This window comes from Leptodactylus fuscus, chromosome 1, assembly GCF_031893055.1.
Source record: "Leptodactylus fuscus isolate aLepFus1 chromosome 1, aLepFus1.hap2, whole genome shotgun sequence".
Taxonomy (NCBI): Eukaryota; Metazoa; Chordata; class Amphibia; order Anura; family Leptodactylidae; genus Leptodactylus; species Leptodactylus fuscus.
The window spans coordinates 303,752,617-303,770,395 of record NC_134265.1 but is presented as its reverse complement, the minus strand read 5'-3'; the positions used below and the strand labels follow the sequence as shown (position 1 = coordinate 303,770,395).

General features: G+C 38.9%; 1 protein-coding gene across 3 annotated transcripts in view; it reads left to right on the top strand.

Annotated features, from left to right (window-relative positions):
* Positions 1–17,779, top strand: part of DLC1 (DLC1 Rho GTPase activating protein) — a 342,693-nt gene that overhangs the window by 306,098 nt on the left and 18,816 nt on the right. For all 3 annotated transcript variants that reach the window (XM_075258695.1, XM_075258703.1, XM_075258710.1), the window contains 2 exons: positions 10,417–10,488; positions 15,776–15,857. In XM_075258695.1, the coding sequence (XP_075114796.1) occupies positions 10,417–10,488; positions 15,776–15,857 (154 nt within the window). The remainder of the gene's footprint in view (positions 1–10,416; positions 10,489–15,775; positions 15,858–17,779) is intronic.

The window sequence follows — 17,779 nt, the reverse complement described above, 5'->3', positions numbered from 1 at the left end:
TTCTGTAGCAAAATAGGAAAAGAAAAGTCTGTCTGATGCCGAGGTCTGACTTACATGGCTGATGATCGGGCCAAATGTTGGAGACAATAATTGGCCCATGTAAAGAGGGCAGACAAATGAGCAAACACATGTTTTGGGTCATTACATCTTGTGTGTCACCTTAAAATCATTGTTTGTCCTAGCACATGGCCCTGGGCAAAGTGCTCCAGACAAATGCAATCTGTATAAGGATGAATGATGTGTCCTTTCCCAGTAGCAGTTATGTAATGGCCGCCAACAGGCAAGTAAAGAGTAGTGGTGAATGTTCTTATGAATACCTGTTCCAAATTTTGCCCCACTCATCAGTCCATGGAAATTTGCCTTTAGATATAAGACTTTTGGCAGATCCCGCTGCTATAAATCTAATTTCCATCATCGCATAGTCTGGATCAGTTTGGTGGGTGTTTAGATTGGACTTGATGGACTTCTTGATCTATCGTGTTTACACCTCTTTCAATGGGCTGATATTTAGAAACACAAGAAATTCAGAAGTTATTGAAAGTTAATAACCTTGACACAATCCATGACGATACAATACATGCCTCATTGGCCATATGGCATATATTTTCTAATCTCACTAGAATTTTGTATGTAATAGATAATCTGGCACATTGTTGGATGTAATTCATGTACATATTTCACCTCACTGGAATCATCTTGTCTTAGCCATTCCTGACATAGTTCTTACTTGTTCTTAAACATTGACGGACAGGGAACTGGAGTGTAGTGTAAATAACCATGTGTGTGGTTCACAGGATGTCAGGATTGTCTTTCTTTTTGTTTATTATGTTTGACCACAAGGTTGATGAATATGGAAGAATTTTAAGGCTGTGAGATTTCCCCAAGACTATTTGAGCTAGCGGACCTACGACGGAATCCTACAAGTCATAATATAGGGCTACATGGGGGTCAGATGATTCAGTACAGTTGGCTGTAGACTGTGAGAAGTTGACATCTTACCAATATCTTTAATAGTCTTCCTTCCTATCTTTGCATATTTAAATTTGTTAAAAATTTTTGGGATGCTCCTCTTTATGCAGAAGTATATTTTAAGTCCTAAGCAATAGTTGCAGAATAACAATTTATTGTGGTATGTTTTACGGTTACGGTTAGAGTTCTATGGGCGAGTCCGTGCAGTGCTGCAATTCACGGGCATTACGGACATGCTCTATAAATTGCGGCCACACCATGGATAAAATATCTGGTGGTGTAAGAGGCCGCATTGAATATAATGTGTCTGCAATTGAAAACCCTCAATTGCGGACCATTTGCGGACTTACATTACGGTCATGTAAGACCAGCCTTAGCCAACAACAGATGTCAGAATAAAGAACGGCTGTACATGATGATTTTCAGCATGCCCAATACTTTGTTTCCAGTTGAGATAAAACATTGTCAGAGGGATCTGGCAACTATTTCCCTTTATACATTCAGAACACATGCATTCTGAGCTAAACCAAACCAAGCATGCATATGTGATGGGGGAGGTCAGAAGGAATAGAGCTATTGAAGGTTTATGGCCACCTTTATTTATTCTACCTGAAGTCATTTGTATAACCCTGGTTTTTGTATTGTCAAATAAGAGTTCTGCCGATATATGACATAGGATAGTTTAGGGCGACAATGGTGCGGTCTGTGCAGATTTATTGTACTTGTCACTGTATTCTTTTTATTTTTAAATCCTGAATGGCTTCTCAATGCACTCAGTCAGCGTAGACTTTATCTGGACCTAAACTGGGTGTATAGCCCCATAGCACAATGAATGGTGTCTCCCCAAACACCTGGCTCCTCTCAGTCTATACAGTTACACCCCTCCAGCGGTGACTGGGGGAAGAGGGGCCGGAGGTTTTTAGAAAATGAATGAGAGGTCCAGGCCCTGTGGCTGAGTGAGCGAATGAATGGCTCTGTTTATTTACTTATCTTTTCCTCTATAACACTTACTGAAAACACTGATATCTATGTTACCCATGAATGGCTTCCTGCTGTCACCCCTATGCAGAACTGACTTTATAATAAATGGCACTATAGATAGCAGCACCTCTTCTTGAATCTTGCATTTTCTGTTTTTATGTCAATTCAGTATTTTAAGACTTAGATTTATAAGAATGAGTTTATGGGGAATAATTTCCCTCCCACCCCTCTATACTCTTTAGGAATAAAAATAGAATTCTGGAGCTTTTACGTAACAATATATGGTGACAGTTTGTAGCTTGTGCGTCACTATTTTTATATGCAAATATAACAGATATCATTTTTTACATTGAGCAAGATTATTCCTAGACATACACATTGGACCGTGGGATTACTGTACATTAATGGGTCTTTACACCAAACAACAAATGGCAGTCTGCTCTGTTGGTATATTTTGTGATGAGTTGGAGTAAGCTCTAGAATACTGTCATTGGTGCTTTTGATAAAAAGATACAGATTGAATGTTCTGTATTATTTCCTGTGACTATGGTTCTAAACCATAAAGGAATTATTAGTTAATCTTATCTCAGTGCTAAAAGACTATTAGCCATTGTAGATATAGTCCTTAGTGTCCTGAGCGCCATATTAGAAGCAAAAACACATCAGCACTTAGGTTATCAGCACTTCTGTACTTATCATGTAACTTTTCTATCATATTGCTTAAATTTCATGTTAAATATCAAGTTAAAATATAAAATTTTTGCAGTGGTATAAAAAAAATTATACAGGTCAAACGTCAGGACCTATAATTGTTAAACACTACAGAATTGTGTGATGTTGTAGACTGCATTCTACTGCGAGAACATCCCCAGTAAGGTAAGGCAGCAGTATGGGAACCTGAAGCAATGGTTCATTGATTGGTACTGGTGACTTGTAAATGTATTACCTTAAAGGGATTCTCCAGAAAAAAAGTTGAGTTCTGGGAATAGGTGAGAATACCTTTTTTATTATTTTACACCCACACCGGGCACTTCCCTAACATCCACTGTCAGGATGGAGTTGAAAGGCCCTCATAAAATTTAGATGGGTGGCAGTCCTGTCTTGCCAAAATCTATAGGTTTGTCTTTAAAGTGGGTCTGTCACAGAACCCATCATATCAGCCCAGCCCTCCAGATACATACATTAGGATCACCTGAATAAAACAGTTCTTCCCCTTGTGAACTGGTCCCTCCATTGTTAAGATATTGCCAGTTTCGACAATATGTAAATGAGGTCTTTGGAGCAATGGCAATGCCCAAAAACTTATTTGTATATTGTCCAAAAAGGTGATATCTTAGCAAAATGGACACCAATTGATTCAGGTGACCCTAACCTATCTATCTGCAGCACCAGGTTGATATGCTGATTTCTGGTGACAGACTCCCTTGTCCTAGTTGCAGAAAATTTCAATGTAGAGTGAGATGCGGTGCAGGTTTTATCTGGGTTGAAATATTCTGGTGCTTTTGGGTAATAGGCCATTGGTGACCAGACATAGAAGTCTGATGAAGTCGCCATGTTTTAGTGGTGTGTGAGCTTCCTAAGCACTTGTTGGTATGTAGTACTACTTTGTGTATACTTTGAACTATACACGTACAGTCTTGCTAGAAGGCACCAAATGCCTGTTTAGCTTTTGGAAATGTCAACCTAGGGTAGAAATCTGTAGTCAGTGATGTAAATGAAGTAATTCTTCAACTGTCATCACGTTTCTGTGAAAGGGCTGGCATGCCATCTCCTTCTAGGGATCGTGTTATTAGAGTGCGCAGTTCCTCTTCTAGGAGCTGGCTCTGTACATCTGACTCTCAAAGGCACACAAAAGCTCCTTTATTGAATTCTCTAATCTCATCATAAGTATGTACAAAGTACAAAGGAGAAGAAGGAAGCGGAGAGGAAATGGCAGAAGAAAACATTGGCTTTTCCAGCATGTTGGAGAAAATAATCAGCAATACCAGGCTAGCATAAGCAGAACTGTATATCTAATGCCTGGGCTGATTTTTAGTAGGGTCATGAAGAGTTGACGACCTAGTCTCGAAAATGGAAAAGAATAACTATCTTCAAAGGGTGGTTTATGCTCAATGGTTTGTTATAGCTCTACTTTGCTTATTACTACCATCGGCAAGCAGATTTTGTACATTTACTTTATTTTCTACTTTAGCGTTACAATTTGGCGATTACTACACATACACAGCCTTAACCCAGTAAGATACAAATGTAGCAGAGTTAACCCTAACTTTTGCAATTTAGTGAACCTGCTCCAGCATCATATCTTATCACAGAAGACAACAAATAAATGAAAAGTAAATTTTTCAAAGAATGTTCAATGTTTTTTTGTTGCCTTCAATATAACACTCTGTAGTAGTTTAACCAATTGCTGAAATTTGGATTAACTCATCAGCTACATCTGTATGTCAGTATTTCTATACCTCCCGAAAATGCAATGAGAACATGCTAGTTGAATGAAGACATAAGTTCTAGGAAAAAGAGAAGTTGCAATATTTTATGGTGATAACACCTGGTGAGACTGACTGATAGGAAACAGAAGTGGATCTGTACAGACTCACAGCATCTGGCAGGGCAAGCATCCCTAAAACTGGGAGTGCTGATAAGCAAATCTTACCCTGCTGTTCCAAGGAGCCAGGATGACCAGGAGGATGTCTGAGTTCCAGGTTGCAGGGCCATCTGTTTGACTTCTGCTTTTATTAACCCTGTGTTAGTCAACAGATTTTTACTAGACTTACACTTGATACTATTTCTTGAGTTTTTGCTGCCATTATACCTGCATCTGGGGAATGTGACAAAAAAAAGTAAACATTTTTAGAAAACTGTACATAAATTATTGCCATTTTGAAAAATGATCTAAAACCTGTCGATACTTGAATTTTTGGATTTATCCATTACCGCAATAAAAAGTTGATCAGGGCAAATTTTCAAAAATTGCACGCTTGCATACACACACTTGGTAAAATCTAGTAGATACTATGACGCTAGACATACAATTCGGGGACCAACTTGTAATTGCAAAAAGTTTGGGGATCACAGTGCATCTCCATTTACTTACATTAGTGAAGGACTCATACGGCAACTCAGTGATATTTGGTATCTCAGCTGGGGTTGCGGCCAAAGTTGTCTTGCCTAAATGAAGATTACCCCTTTGTTATGTTGAGTGAATAATTTGGTTTAGAAAATCTCATTTTTAATATATTTTATGGTGTTTAAGTTACTATAGAGTAAGCCCTCTGTGGAGATCTCTGAAAGTCTTGGTGGGACATCCATTATCAGCTTATTTTTAAGCACCCTTCTTTTCCGAAAACTGACAACCCCTTTATTATCCACCTGAAATTGGACTATTAATAATATGTCTGCTCTTCTGTGATATTTCATCATATATTACAAACCAAGTATAAGATTCTTCCTTATACTCCAGCAGGCTATTGTGCCTCCTTAAGAATTTTGAAGGAGTAAAGGAGAATCCTTGTACTTTTTGTATTATTTTTGAAAAATGTCAATAACTTTATTTGATCAAGTATCAGTTTTGCCTTTTTGGTTTGGAAAGTGTTATCATTTATGAGTAGACTGAAGGATGTTGTCCTAAAGTCCCAGGAAGTGTGTTAATATAGCCTAATAGTTCCCAGCTCTGTACACAAAGGAGATCTGCAAAACTTCATTTAGACGCTCAAACTGAGCTCTGTGAACCCATCTAACAAATAAGGCTGCTTCCAATAAAAATTTCCTGTTTCCTTCCCCCTCCTGTGCCTGTTGCATGTGTATTACAATACAGCAGTACAGGAGAGATTTCCTGGTGCATGTTATATGCTGCATCTTCCAGAATTCTTAGCAAACAATAAGATCTTATCTGAGTTCTGAAATTATCAAAAGACACATTAGACCATGGAACCAGTGGCCCTATCTAAGAGACTGACTGACCAGGGTATGTCTTTCTTCTAGGGGGTAGATGACCATTATACATGGTCTCTTTAATTTATACAAACTATATGTGCAACATAGATAAATGTATGCACTGGCATCCTTTGGATCCCACAGACAGTGAATGCCATACATGTAGATGGAAGTCAAAGTCTTCTGTAAGAGCTATATGTAGGAGAGTATTCCTGACATATACTTCTAAAGGAAGGCTCATACATACTGTGAACAGAGCCTGTTATATAGGAAATGTGGATATTTTTATTAGGATCTGACACTATAGGGCAGGGGTAGGGAACCTTCGGCTCTCTAGTTGCTGTGAAACTACAACTCCCATCATTCTCCATTCACTTCCATGGCAGTTCCAAGAACAGCAGAGCAAGTATGCATGCTGGGAGTTGTAGTTTTGCAACAGCTGGAGAGCCATAAGTTCCCTACCCCTGCTATAGGGTAATTTGAACTGGGACTGTTTCTGGAATATACTAGTCAATCTTCTAATGTCCTTGACTAAAGACTATGCACTGGTTACAGCATTCAGAGAGTCCATGGTGTATATGCAGATCACTATAATTAGTTGATCAGCATTCATTTGCATTGGCCTTTTACATGGGCCTATGCAAACTGCATGGGGAGGAGTAGTTGCTAAGCCCTGGTTTATCCCCATACAGCTTCTTTGTTCATTGACAGCACATAGGGCATTCTGCTCATGTTGTGATGCCCACAGCTACAATCGCCCAACAAAAGGGCATTTACATTAGTCAACAATGGGGAACTAGTGCATCTCTATATGGTCGTTCACTATAATTGGCCCAGGCATCAGCCCTAGATAGTACATGTGAATACCAGTATCCAGCAAGACCTATGTCATGTATATGAGTCAACTGTCCTGCCATTTCCATAAGTGTGTATGTTGTATGGCCAGATGGCCGCTATTTTCATTCTATTGTGGACACTCATTGGTTCATGTCTTGCATTGGATTACTATTCTATGTATTTTGTACTGTAAAACAAATTACTGTGCCAATATATCTTTATCTTGTAACGTCACCTGGTTATGGCTTATCCTTTAAGTTTGCTCTGCATCACTAAACCTGTAAACCATGTGTCTAACACAAATTATTACATTGAATGTAAATGCACAATCACAACAAAAGTCTTTTTTTTTTTCTTCTTCTTCTTCTTTCCTTATAAGATTTTTTTTTATGCTGGGTTCACGCTTGAGTTGCCCGATATGAGCTGGTGACAACGTGTGAGCCATTTCCTTTTTGTTAGAATGTTGTAACCAAAGAGCCTTTCTCCTGTATCAACTCATCTCTTGTAAATTTTGGCTGGAATCCACCAAATCCTTTCTGTACCTGCCCTTTTCAAGGGCTCTTTTCATGTACTACTACAAGTTGTCTAAATTAAATTCCAGAGTCTGCTCTTTTCAGATGCATTAGTTTTAAGAATAGGTGGGTCTTCAATAGCTGGACGCCTATGGAAGCTCTACGTGCTGCTTTCCATGTGTTGTAATAACCCGAGGCAGGAGTAAACAGCAGAAGTCCAGTTCTGTAAATACTTGTCTGTCAATGAGACCCCCTCCTCCACCGCCTAGTCCCTCGAATGACTCGATCAGAGTGTAAATCATTATGGCTGAGACCCCAACCCTGGGATTATGAGACTTGTCCTACAACACTTTCTACGCTATCCAAATCCATTGCACTAATTAGAGCTGGAGGGTTACGAGAGCCGGCATTCCTGGTTGGATCTTGTGGAGGAGTCTATGGATAAGTTAGCTAGCCTTGACCTGCCTATTATTAAATTTTCCAAGTGTTAAAATTACGGGGTCAAATGTTAAAGGTTTTTTTGAATGCCCTCAGCGTGATTTTGGAGGAATAGATGAAGTGTCACAAGTAAATGTTGAGTAGCAATAGTATCCTAGCGGAGTAGGTGGTAAAATTGTCTAGTCACTTGTGTCTAATGAAGTCTTTTTGTTCTGGCACATCAAGAAAGCTGAATGTAGTCAAGGCTGGATAAACATTGAGAATCTGATTGCTCACCACCTGTTTGCTTGATTAACCAAAATGTGAAAGAGTCCGTCTTCATTTCACTTAATAGAGTGCTTTTACGCAGCACTAAAGGATCCGCTTTCCTATGGGGTCCTGGCCTTGATTTTTGCTGTGTATGCTCCCTTGCTACTTTGAGGAGGTGACACAATGTGGCTCATAATCATTAGCCCCAGGCTATCCTCGCTATATAACACATCCACAGAAAGGAATAGTGTTTATATAGAATCTAGGATGGAGGAAAACTGTACAGTAGTTAAGCCAGCATGACCAGCGACTTGGTAGTGGATGGCAATAGTGCAAACAAATCATCACTACAACCAGGGAGCATGAACCATGAAAAAAATGATGCACGGAACAAACCTTGGACCAGTAGGCAATGGATATGGAAAAAATAGCATAAAATTCCAGCATCATAAAAAAATTTAACTATAAATGAAAAGACAATAAAAATTCCAAATGAGACAGATCCATGTAACCAGGATAAGCCAGTAAATTAGCATACGCGTTTCAGGGTAGGCATGTATGACCCCTTACTCACAGCTAGTATTAAGTAGATGTCTAGTAAGTGCTAGTAGAGGTTGATCATCACTTGTTGATATCAAGTCATTTCCAGTTCATTGAGTTTTACTACTTTAACCTTGTCCATCATATAGTTATAAATAGGAAATCATCACTAAAGATTCTTACATCAAAATCACACAGTCCTATCTTGTTTGGATGCTTCAGCTTTGGTTGTTGATGTTTCAGCTTTTGACTTTGCTTACATCATAACAGTGTGTGATAAGCTGATGCTGATAGACTCCATTGCTTATGCAGCGTTCACACTCGCGCCTGCTATCCATCCAGGGGTTTCCGTCACAATCCCTGGAAAAACTGGATAGAGGACGGCTTGATGATGGTCAGTTTTAAAACCCATTAATTTAAATAGGTTTTTAAAGCAAGCCACCGGTGTCCGTATGTAGCCTCTCCACCTGGAAACCGTTTTTTATGCAGAGACACAAAGTCGAACATACAGGACTTTGTGTCCGTGCAAAAAAAAAAAAAATACTGTTTCCAGGCGGAGAGGCTACATACGGACACTGGCGGTTTGCTTGAAAAACCCATTCAAATGAATGGGTCTTAAAACTGACCACCAGCAAGCCATCCTCTATCCAGTTTCTACGGCAATTAGGACAGAAACATGACAGACAGACAGGGGTGCAAGTGTGAATTCCCCCTAAAAGGGTTTTTCCAGGACTTATTAACTGATGACCTATCCGAGGTCATCAGTTAAAGATTAGAGTTCGACACCCAGGCCTCCAGCCAATCAGCTATTGGTAAAGGTACTTACCAAGCACAAACCGTACATTTGTCAGTATTTGGTATCACAGCTCAGCCCTTTGACTTGGTTAGCGGTTAGCTGCCCAGTCCCAATCAATAAATATGATGTCACATGATTTGTGAATTGGAGCACATTCAGGGTGCACTGCTGCTGCTTCAGGCAGTAAATTAATGGGGGTCCTAGGTGTTGGACCTCCACAGATCTTCAATTGATGACCTATACTAAGGATAGGTTAAAAATTAAAAAGTCCCGAAAACCCCCATTTTAAGGCTAAGGCCCTTTATAGTGCAACTCTGCTGTAGGGAAAACACTTGTGATTCCACAGCTAAAAATAATATGCTGTGATTTTCAAAAATCGATGCCAATTTGAAGCTATAGCTTTTTCACAGTTTTGGTTTTTTTTCCCAACAATGTGTGAATGAGATTAATTGAAATCTCATTCTCTTTGCTGGGACCATAAAACGCGTTGTTTTTTCTTCCCCGCAGTAGCCAAAAACGCTGTGTTTCCAGAATGTGGGGCCTTTGCCTAATGTGTTTTTTTTTTTTTTTTAAATTAAATTTGCTTGTTCTAAAGTAATGTCATACTCCTCATCAGACCCCTGCCCAAACAATCCTTATGCTTCCCAGTTCACCCCTAGTTTCAGTCTTGCTTAAGTTACGTTAATAAGGATGCGGCACCTTGTTACACAGGAGCAGAAGGTTTTTACTGAAGACCCTGAATGCTAAGCCTTGGGATATTCTAAGGTTTTGAGGACTCTTACAAACAAAGCTTCTAAAATGTTAAGTAATCACAAAAGTTGTTTTTCTGACTACCACATCCTTGAAGTAAAGCACTAAATTCTCATTTCATAAAGCCTTTAAGTATTTGTCGGTCAACCAGGTTGAAATTGCTGGAATACTCTTCATTGCTGAGAGACACATCTATTAAATGGAATTCACCTAACAATCAGGAGGAAGTGGAAAAAAGTAATCCTCACTTGTAAGGAGAGGAACTGCCATGAATGACAATGGCTCCGCTATGTACTCCTTGTAGTAAATTTACATGGTAATACTGTTTCCATAGAGAGTTTAGGAAGTGTACCCAGGAACTTACTCTGCAAATCACTAACAGAGGGGTTTCTATGTTTTTTTCTATTACAGAAATAGAGGCAAAGGAAGCATGTGACTGGTTGCGGGCAGCAGGGTTTCCCCAGTACGCGCAGTTATATGAAGGTAAGTTCAGTTGCCACAAGGTGACTTTGGAGTCATGGTCTGGTTGTGTACATTATAATAAAGTAAATGATATTGGCGTATATTCATGACTAGATCCACCGTTTTCTTACTTTTGGTGATGTTATATTATCCATATAGCGAATGATATGAATAAGACAGTAATTTCCGCTACTTTACAAATCACATATATCATATGAGATGCTAGATGGTGCGCCCATCCATGCATATTTCTGTTACAATGCCCACACAGATCTTGATCACCAAATTCTTGTCTATTCTTCATCCCTAACAACCTCTTCCAAAGTTGCTGTAATGTGTATGTAAGTTAGTTAGATACATTTTATAAGTTCAACTACTTTAAATTTCCTCAAATATTAAGATTTCTGCCACCATGACATGTAACTGTGTCATGTTCGCAGACAGGTTCACATTGTCTCTTCGTATACTGTGGGAATGGGAACTATGTGCTGCTTGTGAAATCTGACCCATTTTATTGTAATGGTATTTTGAGGCCACAAGCAATACCTACTATGGGAGAGGATCATATTTTTGTGCCTGGTGTACGGTTATCAGTATGTTAGATCATGATGGGTCTCTGTAAAGTTTTATGGTGGCCATACACATGCCAACCATCTAATGAGCATGAGGACCTTCTCCCAATGCTAGAAGTCAGGGAAAGAAAGGTTGTATATATTGCCCTGTGTCTCATCATATTGATCTCGGGGTAGATCAATGACTTCTTCTCCTCTTCCTCCACCAAGCATGGTTGTACTTTGCAGTTCAGGAGGAATAGCTGTTGGTGAAACAAGTATTTAGTCAACAGCTATATGAAGGGTATGGCCATTTTAAGTGTGTATTGTACCCTCAACAACTATAAAATGCATGTTACTTGGCACTCACTTGAGATAGCCCATGGCCAATGCTAAAGCATGTATTCCTACTTCACTAGGGAGAAGGGAACGCTCCAGCAAAGGATTGGACATGTTGAAATCCAACAAATCCAATCCTTTCCCCTTATAACTTCTATAGGGTACAGTCATGACATATCCCATTAACAAGTATATGCCGATTATAATGAAATGGCCAATGAACTGTTATCTTGTCTACATGACTAGCTTTGTGTTTAGCTTACTGTGTTTAGGTAGATGGACAATAAAAGTTTAGATTAAAACAATTCCATATGAGGCAGCCAAGTATGTTTTATTAAAATAACAATGACACAAGTAATTTCAAACATTGACTCCTCACAAATTAATTATACAGCCCCCCCCTGACACTTTTTTACCCGTATCTCAGACATGTATACATATTTCCATAAAACAGATTTAAACGTATGATATATGTGACCTAAATGTTAAATACCTGCAGCCAAGGTTCCTTTTCCTCTGTTATGTCTACATTGTGTCTTCCTCTTACGTGAAGGATTGTTGTAGACAAAGATGTGGATCACTGTGTATAAAGGAACCGGTATAACATCTCTGCTGGAGAAGAAAACTCATTTCCTACAATTATTTCCCATCATTAAAGAAGGAGACTTTTGTCTTAATCCATAAAATGGTTTGACCTAGTAGAAGTATTCTGCACGGCCTAGCGGAAATCGCTGACGTTGTCCAGGATTGTCTTTTTTTTTTTTATCTAATGAGCCCTTATTTAAAATAATTCCTAAAAAAAAAACAAAAAAAACTGAGCTTCCCCAAACTGAAAGAATGAATGATCCTTGTAAATCTAGGAAACCTGTCATGCTGAGAAGAGGTTAACAACTTCTAGTATGCCAAAAATAACGAAGATGTGAGCTGTGCCTGCAGATGTAGGTCAGTAAGGGCCATTTCCTGGACAAGGCTTTGACTGTAGTTCTTTTCAATTGCTACTTCTTTGTTAAAAATAACTTCTATTCTGTTATACATTGGCGAGGCCTGAATAATAATAGCTTTTATGTTCACACTGATATAATAGGAATTAGCCAGACACATCAGTCAAGCACGGGACATTCTAAAGCCTTACTCTTATTAGGGTATTATTGTGTCTGGGGTGGTTTGGTACGATATATATATATATATATATATATATATATATATATATATATATATATATCTTTTTTGAAACTTCATTATAAAATAGTTTCATATGGCATTATTGTCCAGTCCATTGATATGGCATGAATGTCTAATCCATTGGATTCTGGCAACTTGGACCACAAAAGATCCCTAGAAACGGAGTGCACAGTTCCAACACCTTAAAGAGAAATGGCTGTATACACAATTACTGAAGCACTCCTGTGGATAGGGAATATGTGTCTGGTCACTGGGGGGTCTGACCCCTGGGCTTCCAAGTGATTACTAGCACAGGGATCCTTGAAATGCAAATACAAAGCCACTGCTCTACTCACTTCATTGGACTAAGGCCTGGTTCACACTTGTGTTTTCTATTCCGTTGGGAAACTCCATGTTTTTTCCGCACAGTGTCATGCAGAGAGAAAAGTACTTCAAGAATTCTCTGCATGACTAGTGCAGACACAGCACACGCAGAAAACAATGGACCCCAATATAGTGTATGGGGTCCATGTGGTTTCCTTACTTACTGCCTTTGAATTCTTTTGGTATTCCATTCAGGGGGTGGGGGGCAACAGGATTCCCCCAACGGAATACTGAACGCAGATGTGAACCAGGACTGACTGAGTGCTGCACACTACTGATCTGTGGTCCCATTCTTGTGATCACTAGTGGTCCCAGTTCTTGGACCCCAAGGATTTAGAATCATATCCCTTATTCAGTGCACAAGGAATAAGTGCCGTTTGTGGGAGAAACCATTGGACAATGCATAAATGGGAAGATGTATTCACTGATATAACTTTTAGAGGTGCAAGCAGTTATTTTCTGACATAACCATGGATGAATCATCTCTTGTTTGGTTATCTTATCCAATTTTTTTTTTATTTTTTTTTTAAGTACGATCCAAAAAATACTATGCTGAGGAATACTGTAGGGCAGACCCAAAGTATTTTGATATTTGTTAGAGGCCGTTCACATGATCACATTATGATTATCCATCTGTCTAATCAGTTTTGCAGATGCAGAAAAACTGATGCGAAAACGGGTTAAAACTGATATAAACTTTAAATAAAAATGGATCATCTCTGGATGCTCAAAATGTGATTTGAACGACACCTTACATTTGTTATATTACGCCTATGTAAACACAAACCAGTAGTCAGTAATTTTATTAAGTTATCTACTGGTCATTGTGGGTGCTCTTGACAACTGAGCTCATCCCTGAAATGTTGGGGTGTTTTTTTTGTCAAAAATGTAAATGTGTGTTCTTAGGGCATTGAAAAGGATTCAGCACTGCATGGAGATAGATGAACCATCTTGAGCATGTGTATAAATTCCAACACTGCTGGATACTCCATTGCTGGTGTTTTTCAGAATGACTTTCTGATATTTGCTGCCTGGCGTCCTGAGAAATGCTGAAACCATCTGTTCAAATTGTACTTGGTGCAGAATAGCTTGGTATGAAATTCATTGTGCAGCACATACTTCCCACCATTCATAAGCAGATGTGTAAATATAGTCTTTCCAAGCGCCACGTAGAAAAAGGAAACCATATGGAATCATGAGGCCGCCAGTTTGAAGCTCCTTTATTTCAATGACTTTTACAGTTCTTAATAAATTCCTTTGTTACTGATTATTAAACAGATATGGAAATCTCTGTTTAATAATCTGTATACACAGATGTGGTTAGTAATATGAATCATGGTTACATCTTCTCATATTCATCCCTAGCACTATTATTATGAGTCATATTAAGCACACTTACTACCTGGTTAACAGAAAAATGTATTAGTTTGGTATGTACAGAATTAGAAGAAAATGCGCCCTGCACGCCAATAAAAATAGGCTGAAATTACCAAATTTGGTAGGATCAGCCATCATTCTCATTTATCTTCCATATTCTTTCTCTAGATGTATTTAGTAGCAACTTATTCCTCTTGGACCTCCTGTGAGGTCTAAACCAAGCTTAAAGGGGTTGTCCCAACATTGATCAGTAGCTGAACTGCCTATCCACAGAATAGGTTGTACGTGTTTCATTGCTAGGGTCACATTGGTTATATTCGTCTGTCACATGGACCATGAATGGGACAGTAACGTGCATACATGACTGACACTCTTTTCAAAAGTTGGGATCCCTCCACTATTTTTAGTGGTGGGACCCAAGTGATGAGACACTTATCACCCATGCACTGGATAGGTGAGAAGTTTCGATCTTGGGACAGTTCTGTATAGAACCCTGTGGTGATACAAGTTCAGTTTAGTGTAATGCAGAAGCTCTTGGTATTGTCAACACCATATGGATGCCAAAATTTGGCTTTGTTAAAACTTTAAAAAACACATTGGGCCTAATGTGTGTCGGGTGTGGAAATATGAATATTACTATTTACAGATAACCCTTAGAATAAATACTTGGTGATTCCTAGAATTGAATCCATCTGTATAAATGCCTCTTTTAATGCAGTGCACAAACCATCCAGTTGTCCAGACCTCTTCATGACCCAACAGTCTCTGTCTTGGCTTTAATTACATTTTTTTTTTTTTTTTTTTTTTAATTCTGCTTATCTAAATTCTTTGAAAATGTCTGACAAATACCAACTGGTATATTTGCAGCCGGTGTCACAATTTGCATTTCACTAACATCTGGAGCTCTGAAGGTTGTCTACTCCCTATGCAAGTGCACTTATTCAGAATAGTCCTACTGACATAGTGAATAATTGATCACTAATCCTCTGATTTTGTAAGAGACCATAAATGTGTGTACACACTGGGCAAATATTTATCTGCAAGTAGGATATTGTGCATCATATTCCGCTTTGATCCTCTGCAGATGGTTTGGATTCAGCTGGCTTGGAGTCTCTGCCTTTGGGCTTTTATCTTTGCTTGGCCCGGCTTCCCTGACCTTCCTAGTGTGTCCCATGTGAATTTTATCAAGGTTACATGTGAAAGCTCCAACATGTGGACCGGTGGGGCAGTATGGTATGCGAGATGGCACCAGGAGTCATTTATCTTGAAAGTTTTTTTTGTTTTTCTAGAGGAGTACAGGAAACATCTGGTTCCTTTAACCCTTCTATTTACCTTATGCTTCTAAGACCTCCAGTGAAGTCTGCCTGGCACCAAACCGCTACTAAGTCTTATGTAATCCATGTACAATTAATATTACTCACACCTTTGCTTTATTTGTCGTCATTAAATACTAAAATGAAATAATTTACCTGTTATTAAATCCTTGTTACCCCTAGATCTACTGTTTCCCATTGATATATCCGCTGTAAAGAAGGACCATGATTTCTTGGATAGAGATGCAATTGAAGCCTTATGCAGGTTGGTGCTCATCATGTGGATAGATCCGTTCATTGTTTTGCTAATAAGATGCATAATGTTTAATAGAACTACATACTTGTATGTGTATGTGTTTTTTGTGTTTTATGGCTCTATAATATTAGAAACAAAGTCTTATTTTCTTAGGACACTGCCACTAGGGATCTTGGGTTGTGTCTGGTATTGCAGCCCAGCCTAACTCCTGTGACTTGAGCTAACTTGCAATACCAAACATAGCCCATGGACAAATGTGATATTGTTTCTAGGAAAAAAACACTTAGATTTTTCTACCAATTGTAAATTCTTCACTTATAGGACAGTAGCACCAGTTTAGGGAAAATAGATGCAGATGTCAATATTTCTCATTGTGAAGAACAACTGATTTTGAAAAAGATGAAGCTAGCCATACACATTACATTGATGTCATCTGATTGTGACCAACAGGCTGACTATTTAATGTGTAAAGGGGGTCAATCTAACTTTTTTTTTTAATCCCTAAAACAAATATTGACAGAGAGAGAATTTGGAAAGTTCAAGATGTAAGTAGACACAGTTAGGCCCATTCACATCTGCATTCAATATTCCGTTCAGGTAGTCCACTAGTCCAAACGGAATACCGAATGCATTGGTGTCCATGTGGTGTCCGCACAGAACATGCGGAGAGAAAAGTACTTCATGAACTACTTTCCTCTCCGCATGACTCATGCAGACAGCATGCAGAAAACATGCAGACCCCATTATAGTCTATGGGGTCCGTATTTTCATTGCTCACCGCTTGTCAGTGTGTTCTGTATTCCATTCGGGTCCCCAAGCGGACAGGTGAACGGAATACTGAACGCAGATGTGATCTAGGCCTTAGAGGTGTTTGGCAGTGGCTTGCTCCTATTCTGTATGGATAACACATGCACACTTGGCAGTGATCACTGTGTATTCGTATATGGGTTGGGACAAATGGCTCCAAGCCAGAAAAGTGCTTTCTGTCCTATATTTTGTGAGAGAACTTGGCTTTATATTGAAAGCAATGGACTTTGGTTCAGGGCGGTATATAGATGCATCTATAGTATGAAGCAAATCAAATACTATAATAGAAATATCAATATTACCACTTGAACTAAACACAAGCTCAACCTTTTCTTAAACTCTAGTACCAAAGTACTAGAAGGTTGGGGGTTGTCTTCCGTCTTGTGTGTATCTGCTTAGCATAGACACATCGTAAACTGCAGTCTAGACAAATGGTTCTCCATCATTAGTCATGTGAAACCAACAGTGCCTACAGCCAGTCATGGTCGGTCACTGACCCTTCCCCGCACAAGAGACTGGATTATTGAAAATAAAATAAAATTTAATCAAATATAAAAATGTCAGGTCTATTAGATATAATATATTTTAATTTTGCGTTAAGGAAAAATTTCCAACACTTGATAGTAAGAACTTTGGCCCTCGACTCTGGTGTTGTCTTCATGTCCCTTATGTGGCACCTTCTAAACTGGGTAGTGTAGGAGAAACTTACAATAAAATCAAGCCAAGCAGAAAAGGAAGACGCAAGGTCAAAGAGACAGCATATTTCATTTGTTTTCTTCTTGGCACCCATAAAATGTGACACATGAGAAATGTAATCCTAGTAGACATGATTTTTCTTGTAACTGACACCATGCGTGTCAGACAGATTTTAACTTGGATTTCCAGAACTATTCCCTTACACTTAAAACAGTAAAAGTTTATCTTCCCCACAGCAGACTGCTGTATCCTTTTCAGCCGACTGTGCAGTTTTGTTGTGTAGACACATTAAACTGAAGTCTCACAGAGATTACACAGTCTTATCAGCAAGACTGGAGATTCTCCTTTGCAGATCAAAGTCATCATGTAAGTCACAAAAGCAAATTCTATTCAACTGGATGGGACCAGATAATTCTAGTATTTCAGAT